The 21,575-nt window shown below is 38.7% G+C and overlaps 2 protein-coding genes across 2 annotated transcripts; both read left to right on the forward strand.

Annotated features, from left to right (window-relative positions):
* Nucleotides 1-241: 241 nt before the first annotated feature.
* LOC117957181 (phosphatidylinositol 4-phosphate 5-kinase type-1 alpha-like) lies at nt 242-9,628 on the forward strand. The gene is made up of 16 exons (XM_034892776.1): nt 242-302; nt 3,177-3,254; nt 4,315-4,356; nt 4,556-4,590; nt 4,776-4,862; nt 5,329-5,459; nt 5,591-5,708; nt 5,959-6,111; nt 6,866-7,165; nt 7,360-7,562; nt 7,657-7,740; nt 7,937-7,985; nt 8,065-8,149; nt 8,541-8,708; nt 8,811-9,024; nt 9,547-9,628. The coding sequence occupies exons 1-16, from the start codon at nt 242-244 to the stop codon at nt 9,626-9,628; spliced, it is 1,890 nt and encodes a 629-aa protein (XP_034748667.1).
* A 3,835-nt stretch (nt 9,629-13,463) lies between these two features.
* On the forward strand, nt 13,464-21,496 carry psmd4a (proteasome 26S subunit, non-ATPase 4a). The gene is made up of 10 exons (XM_034892595.1): nt 13,464-13,659; nt 17,974-18,114; nt 18,251-18,365; nt 18,494-18,580; nt 18,745-18,813; nt 18,938-19,153; nt 20,098-20,206; nt 20,319-20,450; nt 20,562-20,614; nt 20,981-21,496. The coding sequence occupies exons 1-10, from the start codon at nt 13,634-13,636 to the stop codon at nt 21,149-21,151; spliced, it is 1,119 nt and encodes a 372-aa protein (XP_034748486.1). The 5' UTR covers nt 13,464-13,633; the 3' UTR covers nt 21,152-21,496.
* The last annotated feature ends 79 nt before the right edge of the window (nt 21,497-21,575 follow it).

Below are 21,575 nucleotides of genomic sequence, written 5' to 3' on the forward strand. Positions count from 1 at the left end.
TGTAGAGAGCTTCTAGTTGGGCATTTTCTGTACTATTCTGTAGTGTGGAAACTGTCTATTTGTGTTCACAAGTAAAAAATTAACTTTTGTATAACTTCAATAGTCTCCTTCATTCTTGATAATGAAATGATTCTAACAACTTTGTGATCCGGTCCTTCGAGTCGGATCCCAACAATCCTTCACCTCCTTCGGGTCCTGAAACACCATGCACGGGGGGAGTCATTTAGGAACTCATTGAACAATGACCTCTGGGTTGAATTGCTGTTATTACAGAGGCCAGTACCAGCTTGGGCTGGAAGAAGGTGACAGGATACTTGTTCTGAACAGCGGACAGGACCACTGAAGAGGCCTAGGTGAGATAACTTTTTGTTTCCTTGACCAGAAAGACTACTTATTTAGATAAAACGGTGATGATGACTCACTGGTCTAAATCATATATAGGTGAACATTATAGGAAACAAAACCTACATTATTTATCTATAATAAGGACCCAGTGACGTATATACTGGGATATCCCTTATAGGTGAACATCCTAGGAACAAAGAACCTACATTATTTATCTATTTTAGGGAGCCAGTGACAAGCCAATCAGAGAAAACATAGCAAACGAGTGGTGTATCTGGTAAAGGTGATAAAAATATCTATAGTGACCTAGTGTGCAGCCTGGGATGAGTAAGCTGTGGTAAAAAACAAAACAGGAACTCCGAGCAGCATGTTAAAAGAAATCCAGAAGATTAGAGAATGTGAAGTTTATGAGACAGTGGGGGTTTATGAGACAATGGGAGTAAAAGGAAAGTGGATGTAAGAAATAGATAGAGAGCTTGTTGGAGAAGTGAAATGAGAGAGTGTTAATCTGACAGCGTCCAAAGAGAAGTGGAAATTGAAGAAAAAGGCATAGAGAAAAAGCGAAAGTTTAAACGCTTCTTACAAATTTATGACTGGACAATGCGTGCCAAACCTGCAGATCATCTACAAGGAAGAACAAAGAAGCTGAAATATTATGTCCTTCACAAAGAAGAAAACAAGAGGACCGAATGAGTTCATTCATTGTTTTCCTAATACTGGGACAAAAAGTCCTAAAGAACATATTAGACAGCAATTAGTGTTGCAACCAAAAATGAAATAAACAATTTATCTTTTTGTTTAAATTCATCTAAGTTTATTGGTTGAGACAATATTGAATCCAATTCAAGTTGATGAGATTCCATTCTCTATACATTTAATAATGTATTCCAGTGAGTTTTTAAGTAAAGCTGCACTATAGACTTTGTTTTTATTTTGAGTTGCTGTATGACAAATTGTTTAAACTATCAAGTTGATGTTGAAAACATTTTGTTAGGGTGATTTTTTGTTGAACATTTAGTTTTTTGTTGCTTTTAAGACGGTGTTAAGGTGTTTGCTGTGTTAAGGTGTTTGCTGTGTAACACAAGACAGAGTGTTAATGGCTAAAACCACTAAACAATTATGAATATGTATGCTGCGTTACTGATTCGTGAGCTTTGTCATGGCTCAATAACGCAGCACAAGACAACAAGACAGTGATAGTGATTGTGGACTTAACATAATGTTGGTAGCAGGTTGGGAGCTTCAAAACAGTCTTGTCAGTCTTGTAAGAGAAAATTCACACGTGCAATAAAACAAGTGTCCATGAGAAGTCGCTACTGGCTGTAATAATTGGGTGTGTGACATTAACGGATCAGTAATCATCAACAACAAAAGTTAAAGTATGCTGCGTAGCTTAAAAAGCTATGTGAATACCCCCCAAAAATATTTGGACACTGTTTGACTGAGATATTTTAAACTGTAGGTGTTACTCGTGGATGTGTAGAGGTGTCACTGTAAGTGAACTTTGCTTCTATAACAACCAAAGAATGGCTGATTAATTTCCTGTTTGGCTTCAAAATAAAAGTGGAACACTTTAAAAACTGGAGAAATACAATGTCATAAGAACACTCTTTTTCACACAGTCCTATACAGACTTGTGATCGTAATAATAATAATAACATATTATAAAATGGTGCATGTGTACTAACGGTACACTTTCTGTTTCAGGCAGTCAAAAATAATATTTTTAAAGTGAAAGACTTTGTTTGAAATTTTCTTTTTTAAATGTCGATCAAATGTGGATATTATCAAGATCATTGCAGTAGTGAAAAACTTAACTACATTTGATTTTTACTAATTTGAGTCATGAGTACCTGAGTACTTACACACTTTGTACAACTATATTACAGAGGCATAATTCACTGTATTAATTTAACAGGAATAAGTTACTAATCCTAAACTAGTAAATTATTCCTATGATAAATTTACAAAAAATGCTATAATAATATAACACTGACGTGAGCTTTTCTCCTGTATAGGTACTTTTACTTTTGATGACTCTAGTGCTTGATGACTTATAGTTGTTAATAGTTCTGTAAATTTACATGAATAACATTTTGAATACAGGACTTGTATTATTTTCGTGTTGCTTCTTTTACTTAATTAAAGGATCTAATACTGTACTTATTGAACATCTGTTTTGTGGTACAGTTGCTTTGTTTTATATACGTATGTATGTGCATGTATGTATTTATGTATACATATTATTCTTTCAATATGTTATTTTGTGTGTGTGTAGTTATACACTAGTATATAATATATTAAATGTAATGTTAATTATGTATGTTTGTATTTCTTTAGGCCTAGTTAGCATTGCCAGACCTATCTCCACAGCTGCGTTGTTTTCTTCTGAAGTTGTGCTTTATTCTGACCGGAAGTTGTGCTCTAGCTCTGGTTAGCAGAGAAAAACACCAAAGTGCTGCTTCCGCATTGCTTCCTTGTTTATTAGTTTTAGAGAAACCACAAAAACAGTGCTTTTAGAAGAGAAAAGTTTTTTTTTGTCTCTGGAAACGGCGAGAGCTCCTCTACAAGATTTTCACGTGAGTTTGTTTGTTTGTTTATGTTGTTAGTTAACTAGCTATTAGCATGACTAGCTTAGCTAATGTTAGAAAAATGTAATTAGAGTTAGCAGCTAACTAGCTTCCTCGCCTCTGTTTCGTTAAATTTCGCAATCCAGACAACTCGGTAAAATGTTGTGCTAACCTGATATAACATGCACTGGCTTTACCTTTCATTCGTCACACAGAGACATCTGACAACGTCTGATGTCCCGGAGGAAATTAGGATCTGAGTTTCACCACAACAAAGTCTGAGTTCTGAATGGCCACAGCTGCAGAAGAGCCTCCAGGGCTACAGGGCCTCTCTGGTTAGTAGCCTACTATGTTAGTATTCACCACCTTTTCTTGAAAAGGATAGATCCTATGTGTTTGACGAGAGTTATTTACTTAGGTGATACAGATACAGGTACATTAGCTCGTATTATGGATCATGTGGAAGGACATGTGTCAGCAGCAGGGCTATAGCTAGTCAAGTCCCACTTTGTCGAATCCAAGAAAAGTCCAAGACAGGGATCGAGACGGGGTCCAAAGAGGTTCGAGTCCAAGTCAAGACCGAGACAAGTCTTAACTAACATTTTAAATAAAAATGATAGATGGCATCATTTTTATTGGGGGTAGTATAGTTAGTTTAGGTGTACTAAAAACAGGAAATGTGGCCATTTACCAAAACAAAGTTTTTGTTTGTGTTTGTGTTGGACAATGCTTTTGCGTAAGTTTGGTGTTTGGTCTCCAGTCCGGTTATAATCACATCTTCCATCCGTGTGTATTGTTCCAAGTCGTCAATCCTTTTTTCCACTTCCTCAATTTTCTCACTCACTTTAAGAGTTTTAAGTTGTTTGACCTCGGCCGTTAGTTCAACAAGTTCTGTTTGTTTGACGAGTTTGCTTATCTCTTCGGTCATAAAGCTCAGGGATTTTTGTGATCGCCTCCATTTCCTCTTCCATCGATATATCTTGTCTGGCTCTTGGCATTTTCCTTTCTTCTTTCTAGTGCTTTTCTTTTGCGGCATTATCATAAATGGTATGTGGCGTCAAGCAAAGTTTTAAAGGGGGAACCCCAACAATTTGGTATTATACTTCCATAAAGTTGTGGGATTCATAAGAGACAGATTAAGAAGATGGCTGGTCAAAATTAATGTAACCAAGGCAAAAATATTCTGGTATGGGTCAAGCTCTAAATATTCATGATAGCAAATTTCCCATAATGCAACCAGTTACATTTCTATTAGACCCTCGCAGCATGGCAAATTATGTTAACTTTAAACTCCCAGGAATATACATTTTTATTATAGCGATTAGGACATTCGTTAGCACTGTATAAACTCACTTTGATAGTAATAGCATACTTCTAATTCCTTCCATTGCACTCAAAGACCTGCAGAGTCAGCTCTGGAGGAGACTGTCGTCTCTCAGAGGTAATGCACGAGGTGTGTCTGCATGCTTGTTTCAAAGCTGCACTCTTTCTTTTCAACATAACGGATTGGTGAAAGCTGTTTTAAGCTGTGTTTTGTGATATTAATGAGAAAGTGTGAGAATTGCATTTGATTAACTTTTTTTTTTACTCCTTGAGTATTGTTTTCCAACTTGTATGTTTTCCTCCCTTTTACACTGCAGATTTGACCGGGGCTCGAAAAAATGCTTCTCCCGAGGTAAGAAATAACAGATTTGTTGGAAATAAATGCACTATCTAGCTGTCAGTTAGGAAACGTCTTTACAGCTGACACAACATCTGTTTCTACCTCTTTGAAACATGAGAATAGCATATATCGCTGCTGACTTGCAATGAGTGATTTTCCTCTTGTAATTTTGCCTTCCACCATGTTTCTACTGACAGAGTCCAACCACCAGCATGTCTCCGGCCATGAAAAAAACGATTGGCCATCGTGGAATTGATCCCACTGGGGAGACGACGTACAAGAAGGTGAGAGATCAGCCATTATTGACTCGCATTTACATTCACTCTCATCAAGTGCTGCAACTAATGATTGTTTTCATTCATTTGCCTATTATTTTCTTGATTAATTGCTTAGTCTATAACATTTTCAAGAGTCAGATGTGACATCTTTATGTCTTGTTTTGTCTGACCAACAGTTCAAAACCCAATGAAATTCAAATAATGATAATGTTTGGAGTTTTTGCTTAAAATATCACTTAAACAATTAATTAATAAAATAGCTCCGCATTCATTTTCTGTGGATCGACTAATCAATTAATCAAGTAACTGGGAATGTATACAAATATGAAAAGAAAATGAAAATAGATACTTTTTTTCTTGCCAAGTCCTATTGTGGGGATTGCATATCATTGGTTAATACTTAAACAACCAAAGACAGATTTGGACGGCATTTGTCATTTGAGACATGTCAGTTTGCTGCTCTGTCTTCCAGACAACATCATCCGCCCTGCAAGGCGCTATCCAGTTAGGCATCACGCACACGGTGGGCAGCTTAAGCCAAAAGCCTGAGAGAGATGTGCTGCTCCAGGACTTTGAAGTGGTTGAAAGCATCTTCTTTCCCAGGTGAGTATTCGACATTTTAAACCAAGGATGTGTGGAAAAGATGATGATGTTTTGTCTGTTCTACATTATTTTGTACTTAACCTCCCTTGTTTGTTTTAAAATCCTCTGCCTCTTCTGTCTTTCACTGGCAGTGAGGGCAGTAACCTGACACCAGCTCACCACTATGGAGACTTCAGGTTCAAGACATACGCCCCCATGGCCTTTCGCTACTTCAGGGAGATGTTTGGCATCCGGCCTGATGACTACATGGTATTCTTGATTACTCAGCATCTGTGAAAGTCAGAAAATGTGCTAACAGAACATTATAGCTCTGAAGAAATGGACAGAGCCAGGATTGAGGAACTGGAAAGAGGGAAACTCTGAAACAATGGGGTGTTTTACACTATAGGGGTGGAGCTGCTGCCAATTTAAAGGCAAAGCTGACCTGTTTTTAACCTGTAAGTCTGTGTTGTTTGGTTTCTATAACATGTCTAATCACTGTGCTCTTGTCGGGTTACAGTACTCTCTGTGTAATGAGCCGCTGATTGAGCTGTCAAACTCCGGGGCCAGTGGATCTCTCTTCTACGTCTCCAGTGATGATGAATACATCATTAAGACAGTGCAGCACAAAGAAGCCGAGTTTCTGCAGAAACTGCTTCCAGGATACTTCATGGTAAGAATTGATGAGTGGCTTTAGTATTAAGATAGTAACTGCACAATGAATGTGCACATGGCTATAGTGCACTATAAAATATGGACTGACTCCTAATCATTATTCTGTCATCCATTTAACCATTACATGTAAAGACCTGGATACCACTGGTGCTGTTGCAATGTCACTTAATGAATGAAGATTCAACTGCAATTATTATAATAATCAGTTAATAGTTTGCTCAAGAATCAAACGAGTACTAGTTATTGCTTCTCAAATCTAAGGATTTGAGGATTTTATTTATCAGTTACAGTGGGAAGGTAAACGGAATACGTTTGGGCTTTAGACTGTTGACAAAATATTTTGAATATGTCACTTTGATCATTTTTCACTATTTTCTGAAAGAATCATTAACAGTGATCATGAACATAATCATTAGTTGAATCACTAAATGCACCTAACCATTTTTATATTACTTTAAAATGACACTTTAGCCAAATCTTGTCTCTAATATATGGGCTTGTCCCTGCCTAATGGGCAATGTAAGACAGAAACGGGGGACATTTTCAGTTTAAGGTGGCGTATTTGTTACTGGCTGCATCAAGTGTGTGGGACAATGTGTTTTACTTTTACTCATTTGTTTCATCAAATGTTCTCTTCTTTTTTCAGTTTACTACTACACTCATTTAACTTTCTTGTCAGTTGCACCGACACCTGTTTTCATTTTTTTGTAATATTTTACTTTCCTCCTTCTATCCACTCTGCTCTTCATCAGAACCTGAACCAGAACAAACGGACCTTATTACCAAAGTTTTATGGACTCTATTGTGTCCAGGCTGCGGGTAAGAACATCCGTATTGCAGTCATGAACAATCTGCTTCCGAGCGCCGTAAAAATGCACCTCAAGTATGATCTAAAGGGCTCCACCTACAAGCGAAGGGCTTCGGCTAAAGAGAGGGAAAAGGCCGTGCCTACATACAAGGACCTGGATTTCATGCAGGACATACATGAGGGATTGTTACTGGAAGGAGACAAGTACAGTGCTGTTTGCAAGACCATCCATAGAGACTGTCTGGTAAGAGCTACAGAGTAATGCACATGGTCTAAAAGTAATGTCTATTACTAATAATAATAACAATTTATAGTCTCTGTTAATCCCGCAAGGGATTTTCCAATGTTTTCACTCTGTTGTTAGAATAAACATAATGGATTTTTCTTCCAAATTCATTTGTAATGACTGGTCTGGTGTGTTCCTTGATTTCCATTCAGCTTTTGCAAAGTTTTAAGATAATGGATTACAGCCTTCTGGTGGGAATCCACAATGTAAATCAGGCGTGTCAAGAGCAGGCCAGCGAAGAGGCTGGGGCTGTGGACCAAAGGCGGCCACACGGTCAAAAGTCCCTGTACAGCACTGCTATAGAGGCCATCCAGGCTGACGCAGGGAGCATGGGATCACTGGACACAGAGGACAAGTGAGTGATGGTGTTTAATTGCCAAAGTGTGGTCATGTTTACTAAAGAGTAATGATGAACCACTAAAGGATTTTCTTTTTGTTTCATTTTACAGAACGGGAGGAATCCCAGCGCAAAACTCAAAAGGCGAGCGGCTGCTGGTGTATATTGGTATCATTGACATTCTGCAGTCATATAGGTAAACAGTACACATCTTTGTGCATTTATAAACCCCTCGTTCAGTCAGTGATACACACACAATTTCTACACAGCCTGTGAAGCAAAAGCAGCCCATGAGCAGAGAAGCGGCTGCTTCAGTGCTCCGTATGTGTCTATAAATGATGAGTTCAGGCACAGTATTGAGTGTAATCCAGGCTCTATGTGTTGTTTTTCAGATTGGTTAAGAAGCTTGAACACTCGTGGAAAGCTCTGGTCCACGATGGGGTAAGCTCCACTAGACTCAGTTAATTATGTTTTTAATTAAAATATATGTGTAACCCCTGTAATCATTGCTTTTCTGTAGGATACTGTATCGGTTCACAGACCGAGTTTCTACGCAGAACGATTTCAGAAGTTCATGTGCAATGTAGTGTTCAAGAAGATCTCATGTAAGTACATACTGTATCTATGTGTGCATGCTATCTCGCTGGCATTACAACCATATTTGGAATGAAACTTTTTTTCTTTTCTTTTTTTAACTGTGTGATCTCATGTCAGTTGATTGCAAAAACGTGGATTAAAAGTGGAAAAGTGGACTGAACCTGAATAAAAGGGGTGGTTATGTACAATAGGTGTGCCTTTATCAAATAAAGTAAATACATTTTTCAGAACAGTTGTGCACTGAGCACGTGGGTGAAGGACCGGTCACACAAGACACACTCACTCTTGGCACAAAGAATACATTGCCACACCCTCTGTCTGTCTGGGGCGCATTTTTGCACTGACACCAAAATTGAGCCCATAATAGCCTCTTAATGAAAGTTTTTCTCTTGTATTTAGTAAAAGCTTCGCCGTCTAAGAAGCACCGTTTAGTGGCACATGTTCCTTTGAGAAAGACTGCTGGCTCAGGGCCTTCTCTGTCGACCCAAACCAGTAGCAACAGCCAACACCCGTTTCTTCAACATCAAGTCAGCTCTGAGACCAAAGAAGACACTGAAGGAGACAATGGTAAAAAATAAAATTAGGATTTCTGTTTCAGCTGGAGTGCTGAAAACTAATGTTGCAGCATGTACCAACACAGATTAACAGGTTTCCCTCCGTTCCATCTAGTCATGCAGTCCGGTCCTCCTGACCTTCTCCCAAAGACCTTCCTGGCCAGCGACGCTGTTGGCACTGCTACTGAAACAGCTATCTCCTCCTCGGAAAACCCTGGATTTGCTACCAAAAGCAACCCTCTGGCTCACTCTCAGGATGCCTACAAGTCAGTAGGAGTGGATTCAAACAACACATTGAGCAAAGACAAAGAGCACAGCACCACCAAGAGGTAAGAGGAAAAATACATATGACGATTAGGATTTTAAAGCTATAGTGCGTAGTTTTTGTCATCCCAATGAGGAATTCTAAGTAATGATGACAAAACTTTTGGCGTGTCAACATGATACAAGCCTTCCATAGGGCTTAGATTTGTGTCACAGAAATGCCATCTGCAAAGGCTGTGAACCAGTCCTACCTGTCATACTGCTATTGGCTGGAACTAACCCGGTGATATTTTGTATACTACATTCTGAACCTGCAACGTTCTCTGTCGGGTAAAGCAGTCAGTCAGTAGTAGACTAAAGCCTATATTGGAGTTGCATATTAAGTGGTTTGTGGTCCTTCTGTAACTAATTTTGGGGTACAATTTGGTTTTGAAGAATTCTACATGCAGTAAATCCACAGGCCAAGCTATCGGTCCATTCCAAACAGGAACGTTTTCAACAGACTTGAAATCTTGGCTAAAAAAAAATTCAATAACCCGGTATTAATATTGTGGGAATTTACTTATTCTGCTCCTTGTTGTTTGCAGAGCTCAGCATGAAGAACGTTTTGAGGACGTGATCTCACTCAGTGACATTGTTCCTGACGCAAGCAAATGCTCTGTAAGTTAAAAAAAATCTTGCATTTCTTGTAACACTTTTGACTTATGCTGAGTTTATTTTAACTAGGTTCTTCGCTTTTGGTTTACAGGTGTAGAAAAATGAACTCAAAAGAATCAAGACAAACTTGAAGGATTCTACTAGCATGGATGAAATGTTACAACCCTGCCTTGGTTTGATTGGAGGTAAAGCTATAGTGTTTCACCGAGACCAAGGGGGATTTTAAATGTTTTTTGTTATTTGGTTTTTGCACTTTGATTTCCAAATCACAAGATGGTATGAGCATGTAAGTGGGTGGTTGTGTTCTGACACTAGTAATTGTTGGTACATTAATGCTGTGGTAATTGAACATTAATATTCATCTCCTAGGAATGTTTCTATGCACAACCAAAGATTGCTCTTGGCACTGACTCAGCCAGCTTTCAATGTAGAGTGTAAAATGAGGACTTTGCCTGGAGAATGTCTTTATCTAAGCTATATTTCAAATTATTATTATTATTTCTTTTTTAATAATTCCTCTTTTATGTTTAGCAAATTGTTGTAGCTCATCCTCATACATTCTTGGCTCTGTAAGTGTCTGTCCCACTACCCAAAGGCTGTGCCTACGGTACTGTTTCTGCTACATGTTTGACTCAGATGCTTTAACACAAACCATGTGATTTGGGTTGGGAACACAGTTTTAAATAAAAGGGTTTATTTTTTAAAGAAATTACTTTAATGGGTAAGCTGATGTTTTTTAAGCCTACTCTGAATGCATATCATGCTGGAACAAGAGGTGATCCTCAGCTTGCAGTGTCTTTTTAACCAGCTATTTTGATAATGGACTGTGAATTCTAAATGTCTACTCATGTTCAAGTCAAAGAGTTATATTAAAATAATTTTTTATACGTTTCTGTATGATCTGATATCAGTTTAAGGTTTAGTTTGTAGACTGGTCAATGTCCTAATGTGACCAAATAACTGATACGCAGATGGCTTTGGACAAAGCACCGCAACAAATAGTGGCCAGGGGCATGTCACATGAAGTTAGACTAGTGGGGTAGTCTACTAACTTTGGAGTGAGCCCTTTCTTCTTTCAGTGTCACAGAGAGAGTTTGAGTTCCAACTGAGTTTTGTTGTCATGGCAACTAATGCACCAGACCAAATCTGCAAGGAGCAGTTTGTGTTTTAAGGCTTTTGGATGATGTTATACAAAAGAACCATCTCCTCACCAATCAATTGTGAAATGAATGACATGCTTACAGGAGCTCAATGAACAAAAGAGCATGACATAATTACCCACGTGGTACAATCACTTGGTTTTTCATCATAATTTATCATATTAAAAACAGTATCATAGTAAATGTTTCCAGCATAAGCAGTTGGCCCACTGTGGCAATAAAATAGAACAGAAACTAGTGTAACTAACTCTTAGATGTACCTAAAGTAAATAAAATGTACTGTTTTCATGGTATTTCTATTGATTCAGTGCACCTTTACAGAATCCACATTTTCTAACACTGCTGCCCTTGTGAACACAAGACATCTTTGTAAGTAGTAATAATTTATATAATCATTAATTGCATTGTTGGTGTCATTAATGCAAAGCACCTGAAACCAGCCCACACTAATATTATCCAGTTGCTTCAGCAATGGCAGTTTCAGATATGCAGGCCAGTCCAACCTGCACCATCTAATGACAAAAGTAACAGCAGCCGCCCGCAGTTTAGACCTGAAGAGTGATTTGCACCACTTACAGGCAAAGAAAATGACAGCTTCAGCAACTTTGTCCAAGTTTCCACTTTACGGCCAATGAGTGAGAGACAATTTTGTTTGTTTTTGGATGGTGTTAGTATGTAAATGTTTGGCGTTTTTATTTTTTACATTTTTGCCCCACAAAATGTTGTGATTAAGTGGTATTGTTCATCCTCTGTCCGGATTAATTTGGAGAAAGGAGATTGTATTTTTCGATAGAAAGAAACCCAGATGGGGATTCAAAAGGTTGGGATACAATGCAAAATTAGTAATGTAGGATGGTAGGAGTTTTGACTTTGCTGCTGAATATATAAACATGGGTGACACTGCATTGTCTTAAAGTATTTCCAATACAGTTTTCCACTATTTGCAGTTAGTTGCTGCTAATATTAAAAAACAATGTAGGTCACTCAATATAGTAAGGATTACTCAAATTTGAGTGCTTACGTTAACCACATTTTAAAGCCTATATATTTTCACACTGATTCATGATGCATTGCTTCTATTCATAGTTCACTTTTGTTGATTTGTTGAATGCCCCAACCAAGGCATAGTTGTAATTTTTTCACTACCCTAATGTTGATGGCTACCTGGTGTGTGAAAGTAAAAAAAGATAAAACTGTTCCGTCTACTTTTTTGTAAACTCAAACTAGTAGATGTATTGGTGCTTTGATTCAACTTAACACTCAAAGTGGGTGTGCAATGTTTTAATATGTGTAAAAGTTTGATGTGTTAAAATGCAGGAATGTATTAGAATTCATTTTTTGTCCAAAAGCCTAAATAATTAAAAGATGCTTCAACTATGCAACAATATTTGTTTACAGCATAAAAATATTTCTGAATGAACAGACGGTGCAATACATATAATGAATTAAAATTTTTCCAACTAAGATAAGATGAGTAAGCATAATTTGGGTATTTTAATTCATCCTGTAAATGGTATGAGATTTTATTTCATTATGCTGGCAGTTCTATCAAACAATACTTTGTCCTTTTAAAGTGAAACTGTGTGTTTTTGTAAAAACGCAAACCTTTACACATGCAGCCTATGAACCAAACATGTACATAATCATATGTATTATAGTATTTATAACTGTATGTATTGCTCTGGTGTCCAAAATGTTTATCAATATTGATTGAAAATGTGCCTTTCTGCACAACATGCCTGTATCTAAGTCTGTTTTAAAGTTGCAGAGTAAAACCTTTGTTTTCTGTCAACTTTATTTGGTCTTCACTTGCCTTTAAATTATATGCAATGAATAGGTGTACATCTGTATGTAAGAATCACAACAAAGCCTTTTTCACACAATGTATTTATAAATCCTCTATCTTGCTGTTTTTGGGGATATCATGTTTTTGTACACTTTTACCCGATTAAACAAAAAAAGATGTCGCTTTTGTTTGATTATATTTCATTATACAGATGAAATTGTACGTCTCCCAATGGTGTTAGTTGTGCAATATGACTGTGATAAGATGAATACTAATATGGAAGCTATCTTTTTTTAATTTCTTGGTGTATTACACCCTTAAAATGTTGCAGATTAATAAACATGGACATGTTAGGTTTTAATTTTTTTGCATTGATAGGAGTATCTTTGTTAGTCAGGAAGTTAAATGAATGGATTTACCTACCTTGCTATTTTATCTATAAACAGATTTTCTATTCCTATTTGCATAAAATGTCCAGAATAATGATATACTTTATATGGATATTGCAATACAAACTTACATTTGCCATGGCATATCGTATCAATATCGTTCCACCCTACTCTGTATTTGTACAATGAATAAATATGTATTTTATTCTAAGTTGTCTCAGTGATAACTTAAATTCTATCTGCTGAAGAAGACAGTGAGAAGCAGTTAAAATCTTATGATAATACTTGCAAGTGGCCCTTCTCTTCTATTTTTGAGCATGAGCTATCTCCATGACAACTGAGTAAAAGCAACATCTTTTTAGGCAAGGTAAACAACAGGCAATTCCAAATGTCCAACACATGACGTAAAAAACTTTAAACGGGTTTTAAAAATAAAATAAACTTCGAATAAAACTGAAAAAGGAGACTAAAGTAGACCACGAGATACTTGAAAGCTTCAGAAAAACTAGTAAGTGGACCGTGAGTTAAGAGTTATTTTTTCAAACTCTTCTGTCTACAACATCATTCGTACATAAATTACAAGTTAGAGAACCTGGCCAATCATATTTCGTTTTGTTCACTCATTGTCCAATAGCCTGTGAGCTTGTATGAGAACGACAGAGAGCAACAAGAAGTTTCCAAAATGGGGCTTGAAAGTACTATGGTCTGGTAAGAGCTCTACAAAAAGGCCTTTTTTATGTAGTTGTTGATTTGTTAGCGGTTCATATGAATACATAATCAATAATTTCTCGGTAAAGTAGTTTTTTGACCTGAATTTGGAGGAAACCTTGCGGTTAACTGGGCTGATAATTGACCGCGTCGACCGGCTGAGTCATTGTAGCTAGCTAAAGTTAGCTTGATTTGCTGCCTTAATAAAGTGCTTGTTTAATATAGCTGTGGCATACAACCACATTCAAATAATTTTCCTTAAAATATAGTGCTTCCTATCTAGCTAAAAATGAACTGACAACCCAGATAGTTTGTTTCGACCAGCGACGGTTAACGTTACGCGGCGTCACCACACGGTACCGTTAGCCAGCAGTGCTAATGCTGTTTTGTAATGGCAGATATTTACCGCTGTTTAAATAGCTAGTAACTTTAGTTACTTCCCCCCGTTAAGTAGAAAGGATTTGTCACAGGGAGCCGATTGTTAAGAGGAATTGATATGTACTACTATCGTCAGGCCTATGCTAATAAGTTAACGCTAGCTAGCTAGCTAGGTCTCGGCTGATGTGGGAATGACATGTCAGCTGCTAACGATAGCTAACGTTAACCTAACTTAAAGGGATACTTTGCCGATATTTATCCGACTTTGTATTATTATAATGTGAGTAGTATGTGTAAATAAACTATGTTTAACTTCCTTAAACCCTACCAGTGCCCAGATATCCCCACTCACAGGCCAGCAGAAACTCGCCGGATGACGCGATTTTCTGCGTTTTTCTGGCTATAGGGTAGGACCCCAGGAAGTGCGCTCAACCCGAAAGCGAACTTTCTCAAAAAGGATTTTCCCTGATAGGCCGCTATTGTCAACGAGGCATCTGTAAAACTGTTGACAGATAATCACAAAATGCAAACGAGGTCGATAATGGCTCTTGTTTTTATCCCAGGGACTTTTATATTTTCAAAACGTTACGATAAAAGCTATTACCTCTGACGTCACCACAATGTAAAGTTTAAGGGCCGAGCAGGAACTCACAGGCAGGTCCAGCAGGAGAAACACTACTGTGCATTAGGGCTGTTGGAACAAATTCCGAAAGTCGAATACTAAAAAAATCAATACTATTTCTTTTGCATATAAATATGTTGGCTAACGTTAGCTAATCTCAGTTTCCTCGCCTTGGCCTACCCGCTTGTGTAAACAAAATGCTTTTTGTCTGATGAAAAATAAGTTAGCGGGAGTGAGAAACAAGGCATAGCGAAAATCATAGAACACGTAACGTTAGTACAGGGGAAATGAAAGGCTCTGGCTGGAAATCGGAAGAAGGACAGGAAATAGTTTCAACATGATTTTAAAATCGTCATCCCCAGAGCCAACATGCTAATGTTATCGTTAGGTAGCTCGTTCTTCTTAACTGTCTCACGAGTTATAGGAGCTTAGCTGGGAGTTTCATGGAGACAGCTTAAGTCTGTTGGCTGCTCTACCGCTGCTAAAGTTAACTTTAACTTTATATAGTACACCTTTTAACAGCTGCAAAAAACAGGTTGCAAGAAAAGTTAGGCGTAGTTATCAATGCCGTTAGCATTGTTACTAACACTATTGTTACTTATGGTGTTTTCCCGTACGTGGTAACTGGTCGACCGCGTGCCCCGTCCAATTTTTTTTCCATTGCAGATTAGCACCTCTGCATACGTGAGGCGAGCATGGCTGGTCGTCATAGCAGGAAGCTGCCGTGACCTAACGCAAACCACACATGTTGTCGAAGGTGTATTGCTTTTGATTCTCTGCATGTGGTTGCCACAGCCAGAAGACAGATTTAGTTTCAAAAGAAGTTGGAGGCAGCAAAGAAAACGCTGGCAAAACTACTTAAACACGGCTGGTTTGTTCAGGACACCCCCGTCTGTCGCTAGCAGTGATGAGGCAGCGAATAGTGAAGATTCTCTTCAACCTGTCAGCAGTCTGCAGGTTTTCATGTAACCTTTTGGTTAACATTTTTCTTAAAGAAAAAAACGAAAAAAGGCAAATCAACGAGGTACCATGTAGTGGAAAAACGTCATTAGTTTATGACAAATTGTTTCGGCTGCGTTTTTCTAAATGATATCTAACTGAGCACAGTTAGCCTTAACGACAGATCCGCTTAAATACACTTGTTGGATAATGTCCTGTGTGCTTGTGGAGGAAAATGAATGTAAAAGCAGTGGAGTGCCAGAAATGCAATGTTGCATGATGTAGGTCCCCTTCAAGGCCAGGCTGATGTTGGAAGTCCCTCTAGTGGACAGAACGTTAAAAAACAAACACATGCTTGTAGTGGCAAGGACAATGCATAAGCCTGAGAAGTGTAGTGCATGTTTATAATAGGCTGCATTTCAGCATTACTTTTCATTTGTTCAGGATTACTTTTCATTTATTTGAATGTCTTGGAAAAAAAAAAAGAAGAAATTTAAATGGTATTACTGAGGGAAGATTGACAGCTTTCCTGTGCATAGTCTCTGGGCCACGCATATCGCAAAAGCATAGACATTTTTTTGGCATATGCGCTAGGCATCAACTTGAATTAAACAGATGCCATTTTGGGATCGGGTCACCAGTTATTTTACATCCATGCTCTAGGGCTGTTGCTCAAACTATAGATTGTACTTCTGCATACGGACAAAAAGGGAAACGGATTAAACTGTAAAACTAGGCAGCGCTGATCAAATATAAACTTATTTCTCACCTAAAAGGTTTTCAGAAACATATTTTAGCTTACTGTTTAAGTGTAAGACAAGATTGTTTGTTGCCAGCCGGCCGCCTTATTCAGTGTTTCCCACAGGATTAGATTATTTGTGGTGGCATATGACCCAGGGCGAGAAAGATGCGCAGACTTATTATATTAATTATACTGCAAATATTTCTATACAAAATTCTGCAGATAACAGTTCCAAATGTTTTGAATGTAATGCAGTAGGGGAAGGGAGCTTTTGCACCTAAAGACATATGACAAAATTCAGGAGCATGTTTTGCTCCTCAGTTGAAAAATGTTGTCTCAATTTAATACGGATAGATGGCAGCGTAGCCCGGCGCACAGACAGACAGCAGTCAGAGCTCCGGCGGACGGAGAGCACCTAGGGAGGCACCCAGGAGGCATCCTTACCAGATGCCCGAACCACCTCAACTGGCTCCTTTCAATGTGCAGGAGCAGCAGTTCTGCTCCGAGCTCCTCTTGGATGACTGAGCTTCTCACCCTATCTCTAAGGGAGACGCCAGCCACCTTCGTGAGGAAACCCATTTCGGCCGCAGTGTTTTATGTTCGCTGCAAATACAAACTAAATCACCTGATTATTGCAACATAATCACATCTTCTCCTGGCCATTTCCCCCCGGAGAAATCTGCTACCAGCCAGGCTAAAGCTAATATAGTTAGCCTAAAGAACCAAGGGGTCTGTTTGTCCCAACTAGCGTTACTGTTCAGACCCGCGACACTGGAAACAAGACACCAATCTACTACAGAGTTCTGTGTCTAATCTAACGTCATTTACACTGATTTAATTGTTCTTGGATACACAGTTTGTTGCTAGTGCGCGTGAAATGCAGGTCGGATCAATTTATCAAACTGACAAGCTGGCCCTGCTAGTCGACCACGACCTGAAATTTAGAGGAAGCAGCATGCAACATTTTCCTTTCCAAAACCACTTCAGAAGAGTAACGTTAGTCACAGCGCTAACCTGCTTTGATGTTTGTAAAGCATTAAAGTTTAACAAAGAATGTTTCACATCAGAAAAGATCCTTTTTAATTTTTTCTTCTTTGTAGCTGCACTCCCCTGCAAAATCACTGCAGTAATTGAGAATGATTTTAGTATTTCCAAATAGAGCTATTTATGTAATCTTTTAAAAGTTAATTTTTTCATATCGCAATATAAATCGCAGGGGGAAAAATATTGCAATGTCAGATTTTTCCAATATCGTGCAGGCCTAGCTCACACCGCCATCTACATTACTGTATTGGAGTGTGTAGCACAATCAATGACATTGATGTCCGTCCGTCCGTCAGTCAGTCAACATTGATTGATTCAGAGATGTGCTCGGCACACATTACGTTCTCCAGCAGTGAAAGTGTTTGTTGGTCTGGTGCAGCGTAGTGGTACGTTTAGGTTTTCTAGCTTTTGGGTGAAAGGGATTATCACAGCCCCTTTTCTCTGGCCATGTATCACCAATTTAAAAAAAATGTGTGCGCCATTATACTGCATAGACTGCCCAGTTTTATGAAAAGACGCTCTTTTCAGCGGTAAAATACTTATTTAAGTGATGAATCAGATCTACATTAAACTGATATTCTTCCCACAGTGTGGACAACAGTGAATACATGAGAAATGGAGACTTTCTACCAACGAGGCTACAGGCTCAACAAGATGCTGTCAACATCGTTTGCCACTCTAAAACACGAAGCAATCCAGAAAACAATGTGGGCCTCATCACTATGGCTAAGTAAGCTTTTCTCTTTCATTTACCCAAGTTAGTCAGAAGTTATGATCATCTTATCACTTCAACAATACTTTATAGCTCAATATGTTTGACATGATTGCTGATGATGGATAACCGTGTCTTTTATGTTTCCATGTAGTAACTGTGAGGTCCTGACCACACTGACACCAGATTCTGGCCGCATCCTGTCCAAACTCCATGCTATCCAGCCCAAAGGAAATATCTGCTTCTGCACGGGCATCAGAGTGGCTCATGTGTGTAACTTGGAGTTCTTTGTTTCAAACAAAAAAATAATCTTCCAAGTAAATACTTAATTGGTAAATGATTGGTGGTTTTGTTGTTTAAGTGGCCATATTTTTTATCTTATGCGTTTCCTGTGTAGCTGGCCCTAAAACACAGACAAGGAAAAAACCACAAGATGAGGATCATTGCCTTTGTTGGGAGTCCTGTAGAGGATAATGAAAAAGACGTGAGTTTAGTCTTTTATCACTTTTTGTTCCAATCCCACGAGAATAATTTTTGTCTACCAATCGTACTTCATAGATTTAACACATTATCTCACTGTCAACGGCTCAATGTATGTCTATCTTTATGCATCTCAAACTGCTTCCGTCCCACCTGCTGATTCTGCAGCTTGTCAAGTTGGCAAAGCGCTTGAAAAAAGAGAAGGTGAATGTGGATATTATCAACTTTGGAGAAGAGGTGAGGAAATAATGGTTTATCTAGTATTACATTGTGTTAATTTGATTTCCATACCTGACAGTTTCTTTCCACTAATAATTTGGGTTTTGAACTGGCCTCGCCATCTGTCTCCAACTGTTGTCAGGAGCTTAATACAGAGAAGCTGACTGCATTCATAAACACTTTAAATGGAAAGGAGGGTACAGGCTCCCACCTGGTCACAGTCCCTCCAGGGCCCAGTCTGGCTGATGCGCTGCTCTCCTCTCCCATCCTGGCTGGTGAAGGAGGCTCCATGATGGGTCTTGGTGCCAGTGACTTTGAGTTTGGTGTGGATCCCAGTGCTGATCCAGAACTTGCCCTGGTGAGAAATATATAGATGTGTCAATTGTCAGCAAACTTTTTATACTAATACCCAGCATAAATATTCTCCAAGATGTATTTACAAGGCTCTATGAAAGCAAACAATCCAGTTTGTTAAGACACCCAAAAAGCAACAAATAGGGGTGAACTGATATGCCTTTCAACACCCGTCTCAGTACATAGCTACATACAGTGCATTTGAAAAATATGCGTCTCAATCTGGGTTTTTACCGCAGTTTACGTCCTCCTTGCCTTTTTACGACTTATGGTCAGCTCTGCGCGTTGCTATAGTTGCTGTACACAAACCAAAAAGCCAACAGTTTGCAAGGCTGCAGACTCAATTAATAAGGAGAAGCACAACTACTTTTAAACATTGTCAAAGACTTTGATATAAACAGGTTTTTGGAGATCAGCACATTTTGCTACGCCAACCTCTTCAAGACACTGGTTGAAGGAATGAAAGAGGGAGGCTGTGTTTGCACGGCCCAACAAGTCCGCTACGGCTGGTAAACATTGAGTGTATTTTGCATGGCTACATGTAAACAGGAACATTAGTGGAATTTTCAGTTTCTTTAGCCATGTAAACAGCTTAGTCTGAATATTGTCTTTTTCTGAATAAGGGAAAAAACAGATTATTATGTAAATGTATTTAGTCAATGACACCTTGTTTACACATAGCATTAAATACATGTGCATTAGCTCCTTGGAACCTGTCTGAGGTGAGAAACTCATCCACTCAAAGAAAGCCAATGTGATGCTTTAGAGTGGGGTATTAAAAATGGCAACAATGATGAAATGTGACTGTCTTTACTGAAATCTTATTGCTCCAAAGAAAGGGCTTGTTAAAAATGATGAAAGCCTAGGGGCATCCTTTACACATTTTAGAATTTGAAGCAATGCCCTTTGCCTTTTTCCTCACTGTGCTGTCTCTGTGCATTCTTTTAGGCCCTGCGTGTATCAATGGAGGAGCAGCGACAGAGGCAGGAGGAAGAGGCCCGCAGAGCTGCTGTTGCTTCTGCAGCTGAGGCGGGAATGCCCACACCTAGCGCAGATGGTAATTGGAGGATTGAAAAATAGTTGTTTTAACTTTCGAGACAGCACTGATTATAATTGTTAGGATGTGAGTATTAGAATGGAACTTACTCAATTTTGGATTTTTCTAAAAGAATCTGAGGAGGCCTTGTTGAAGATGTCAGTATCTCAGCCTGAGAGTGGTGCAGCAGTGCTTCCTGACTTCAGCAGCATGACAGAGGAGGAGCAGATAGCCTACGCCATGCAGATGTCTCTTGCTGGAGGAGGTGAGTTCCATTTGATCATACGAATGTGTGCTCTTCTTGTCACTTATGGCTACTTTTATAATTCCTGGTATGTCTGTAAAGTAAAGTTCTTAACACTTGTTATGTGAACAGAGTATGGAGAAATGGACACAGAAGCCCCCATGGACACTGCAGAATCAGCCAAGGTGAGTCATCATACAAAGTTTTAAATGAACAATGTTAAATGGGGCTCACACATGTGTCAATAGAGTTACAAAGGGTCCTGGAAGTAGAAGTATAATCATCAACACAATGAAATGTGCAACTGTGTCAAAGGTACAGGTATTGTGTACATAGACATGTGTGTATAACTACCAAGGTGGATTTGGTATAACCATCTTATTACAGCATTAAATCATTGTGCGTGCTGCTAATGGTAGATGAGAGCTGAAGATAATTATTATTATTATAGATGCACACTTTACATACTAGGTAAGCAGGCATAGTTTGGGAATCTTAAATGAAGACCGATTCCATCCTGATTGATTGTATTCTATTTCGTAAACAAATAGGAGGAAGATGACTATGATGTGATGCAAGACCCAGAGTTCCTTCAGAGCGTCTTGGAAAACCTGCCTGGTGTCGACCCGAACAACGAGGCCATCCGCAACGCCATGGGTTCCCTGGCCTCCCAGACAGGAAACAAGCCAGAAGGCAAAAAAGACGAAGAGAAAAAGAAGTGAGGAACACAAGAGATGGACACAGTCTTCAGACATCGACTAAGAAAAAAAGAACAATTTCAGATAATGCAGGATTACTTTAATATACGAAAATATTGCTGATATGTCGTCAGACTGACAGCCCAGCATGAGACTGCACTCTGAAATTTAATACCACTGTTTTCTGTCAGCACCAACATAACGAAAAACCTACAGTACTAAACGCCTATTTAGTGTAAAATCTGACTGCCCCGTAACATAAATTGATATCCTAAAAATGTAATATGGGCCTACAGGCTCTTAAACTAAACAGTTAGCCACACTCCTGCCATGTCTTTGTTATTTTGCAATAAAAGTTATGTGTAAATATGTTGCTTTTTGGTGTGTTTTTTGCCCTCGGAACCTCATTGTGGATAGATTTGGAACACAAAAGCATGTGTTTTATGCA

The sequence above is a fragment of the Etheostoma cragini genome, chromosome 14 (assembly GCF_013103735.1).
Source record: "Etheostoma cragini isolate CJK2018 chromosome 14, CSU_Ecrag_1.0, whole genome shotgun sequence".
NCBI lineage: Eukaryota > Metazoa > Chordata > Actinopteri > Perciformes > Percidae > Etheostoma > Etheostoma cragini.

Coding starts and splice junctions, on each gene's coding strand:
- LOC117957181 (XM_034892776.1), top strand. CDS start 242: ATGACCTCTGGGTTGAATTGCTGTTATTACAGAGGCCAGTACCAGCTT. Junction 7,741..7,936: donor GACATTCTGCAGTCATATAG/GTAAACAGTACA, acceptor GTTGTTTTTCAG/ATTGGTTAAGAAGCTTGAAC. Junction 9,025..9,546: donor GAGCACAGCACCACCAAGAG/GTAAGAGGAAAA, acceptor TGTTGTTTGCAG/AGCTCAGCATGAAGAACGTT.
- psmd4a (XM_034892595.1), top strand. CDS start 13,634: ATGGGGCTTGAAAGTACTATGGTCTG. Junction 18,366..18,493: donor CGGGCATCAGAGTGGCTCAT/GTGTGTAACTTG, acceptor TTTCCTGTGTAG/CTGGCCCTAAAACACAGACA. Junction 18,814..18,937: donor TTATCAACTTTGGAGAAGAG/GTGAGGAAATAA, acceptor AACTGTTGTCAG/GAGCTTAATACAGAGAAGCT.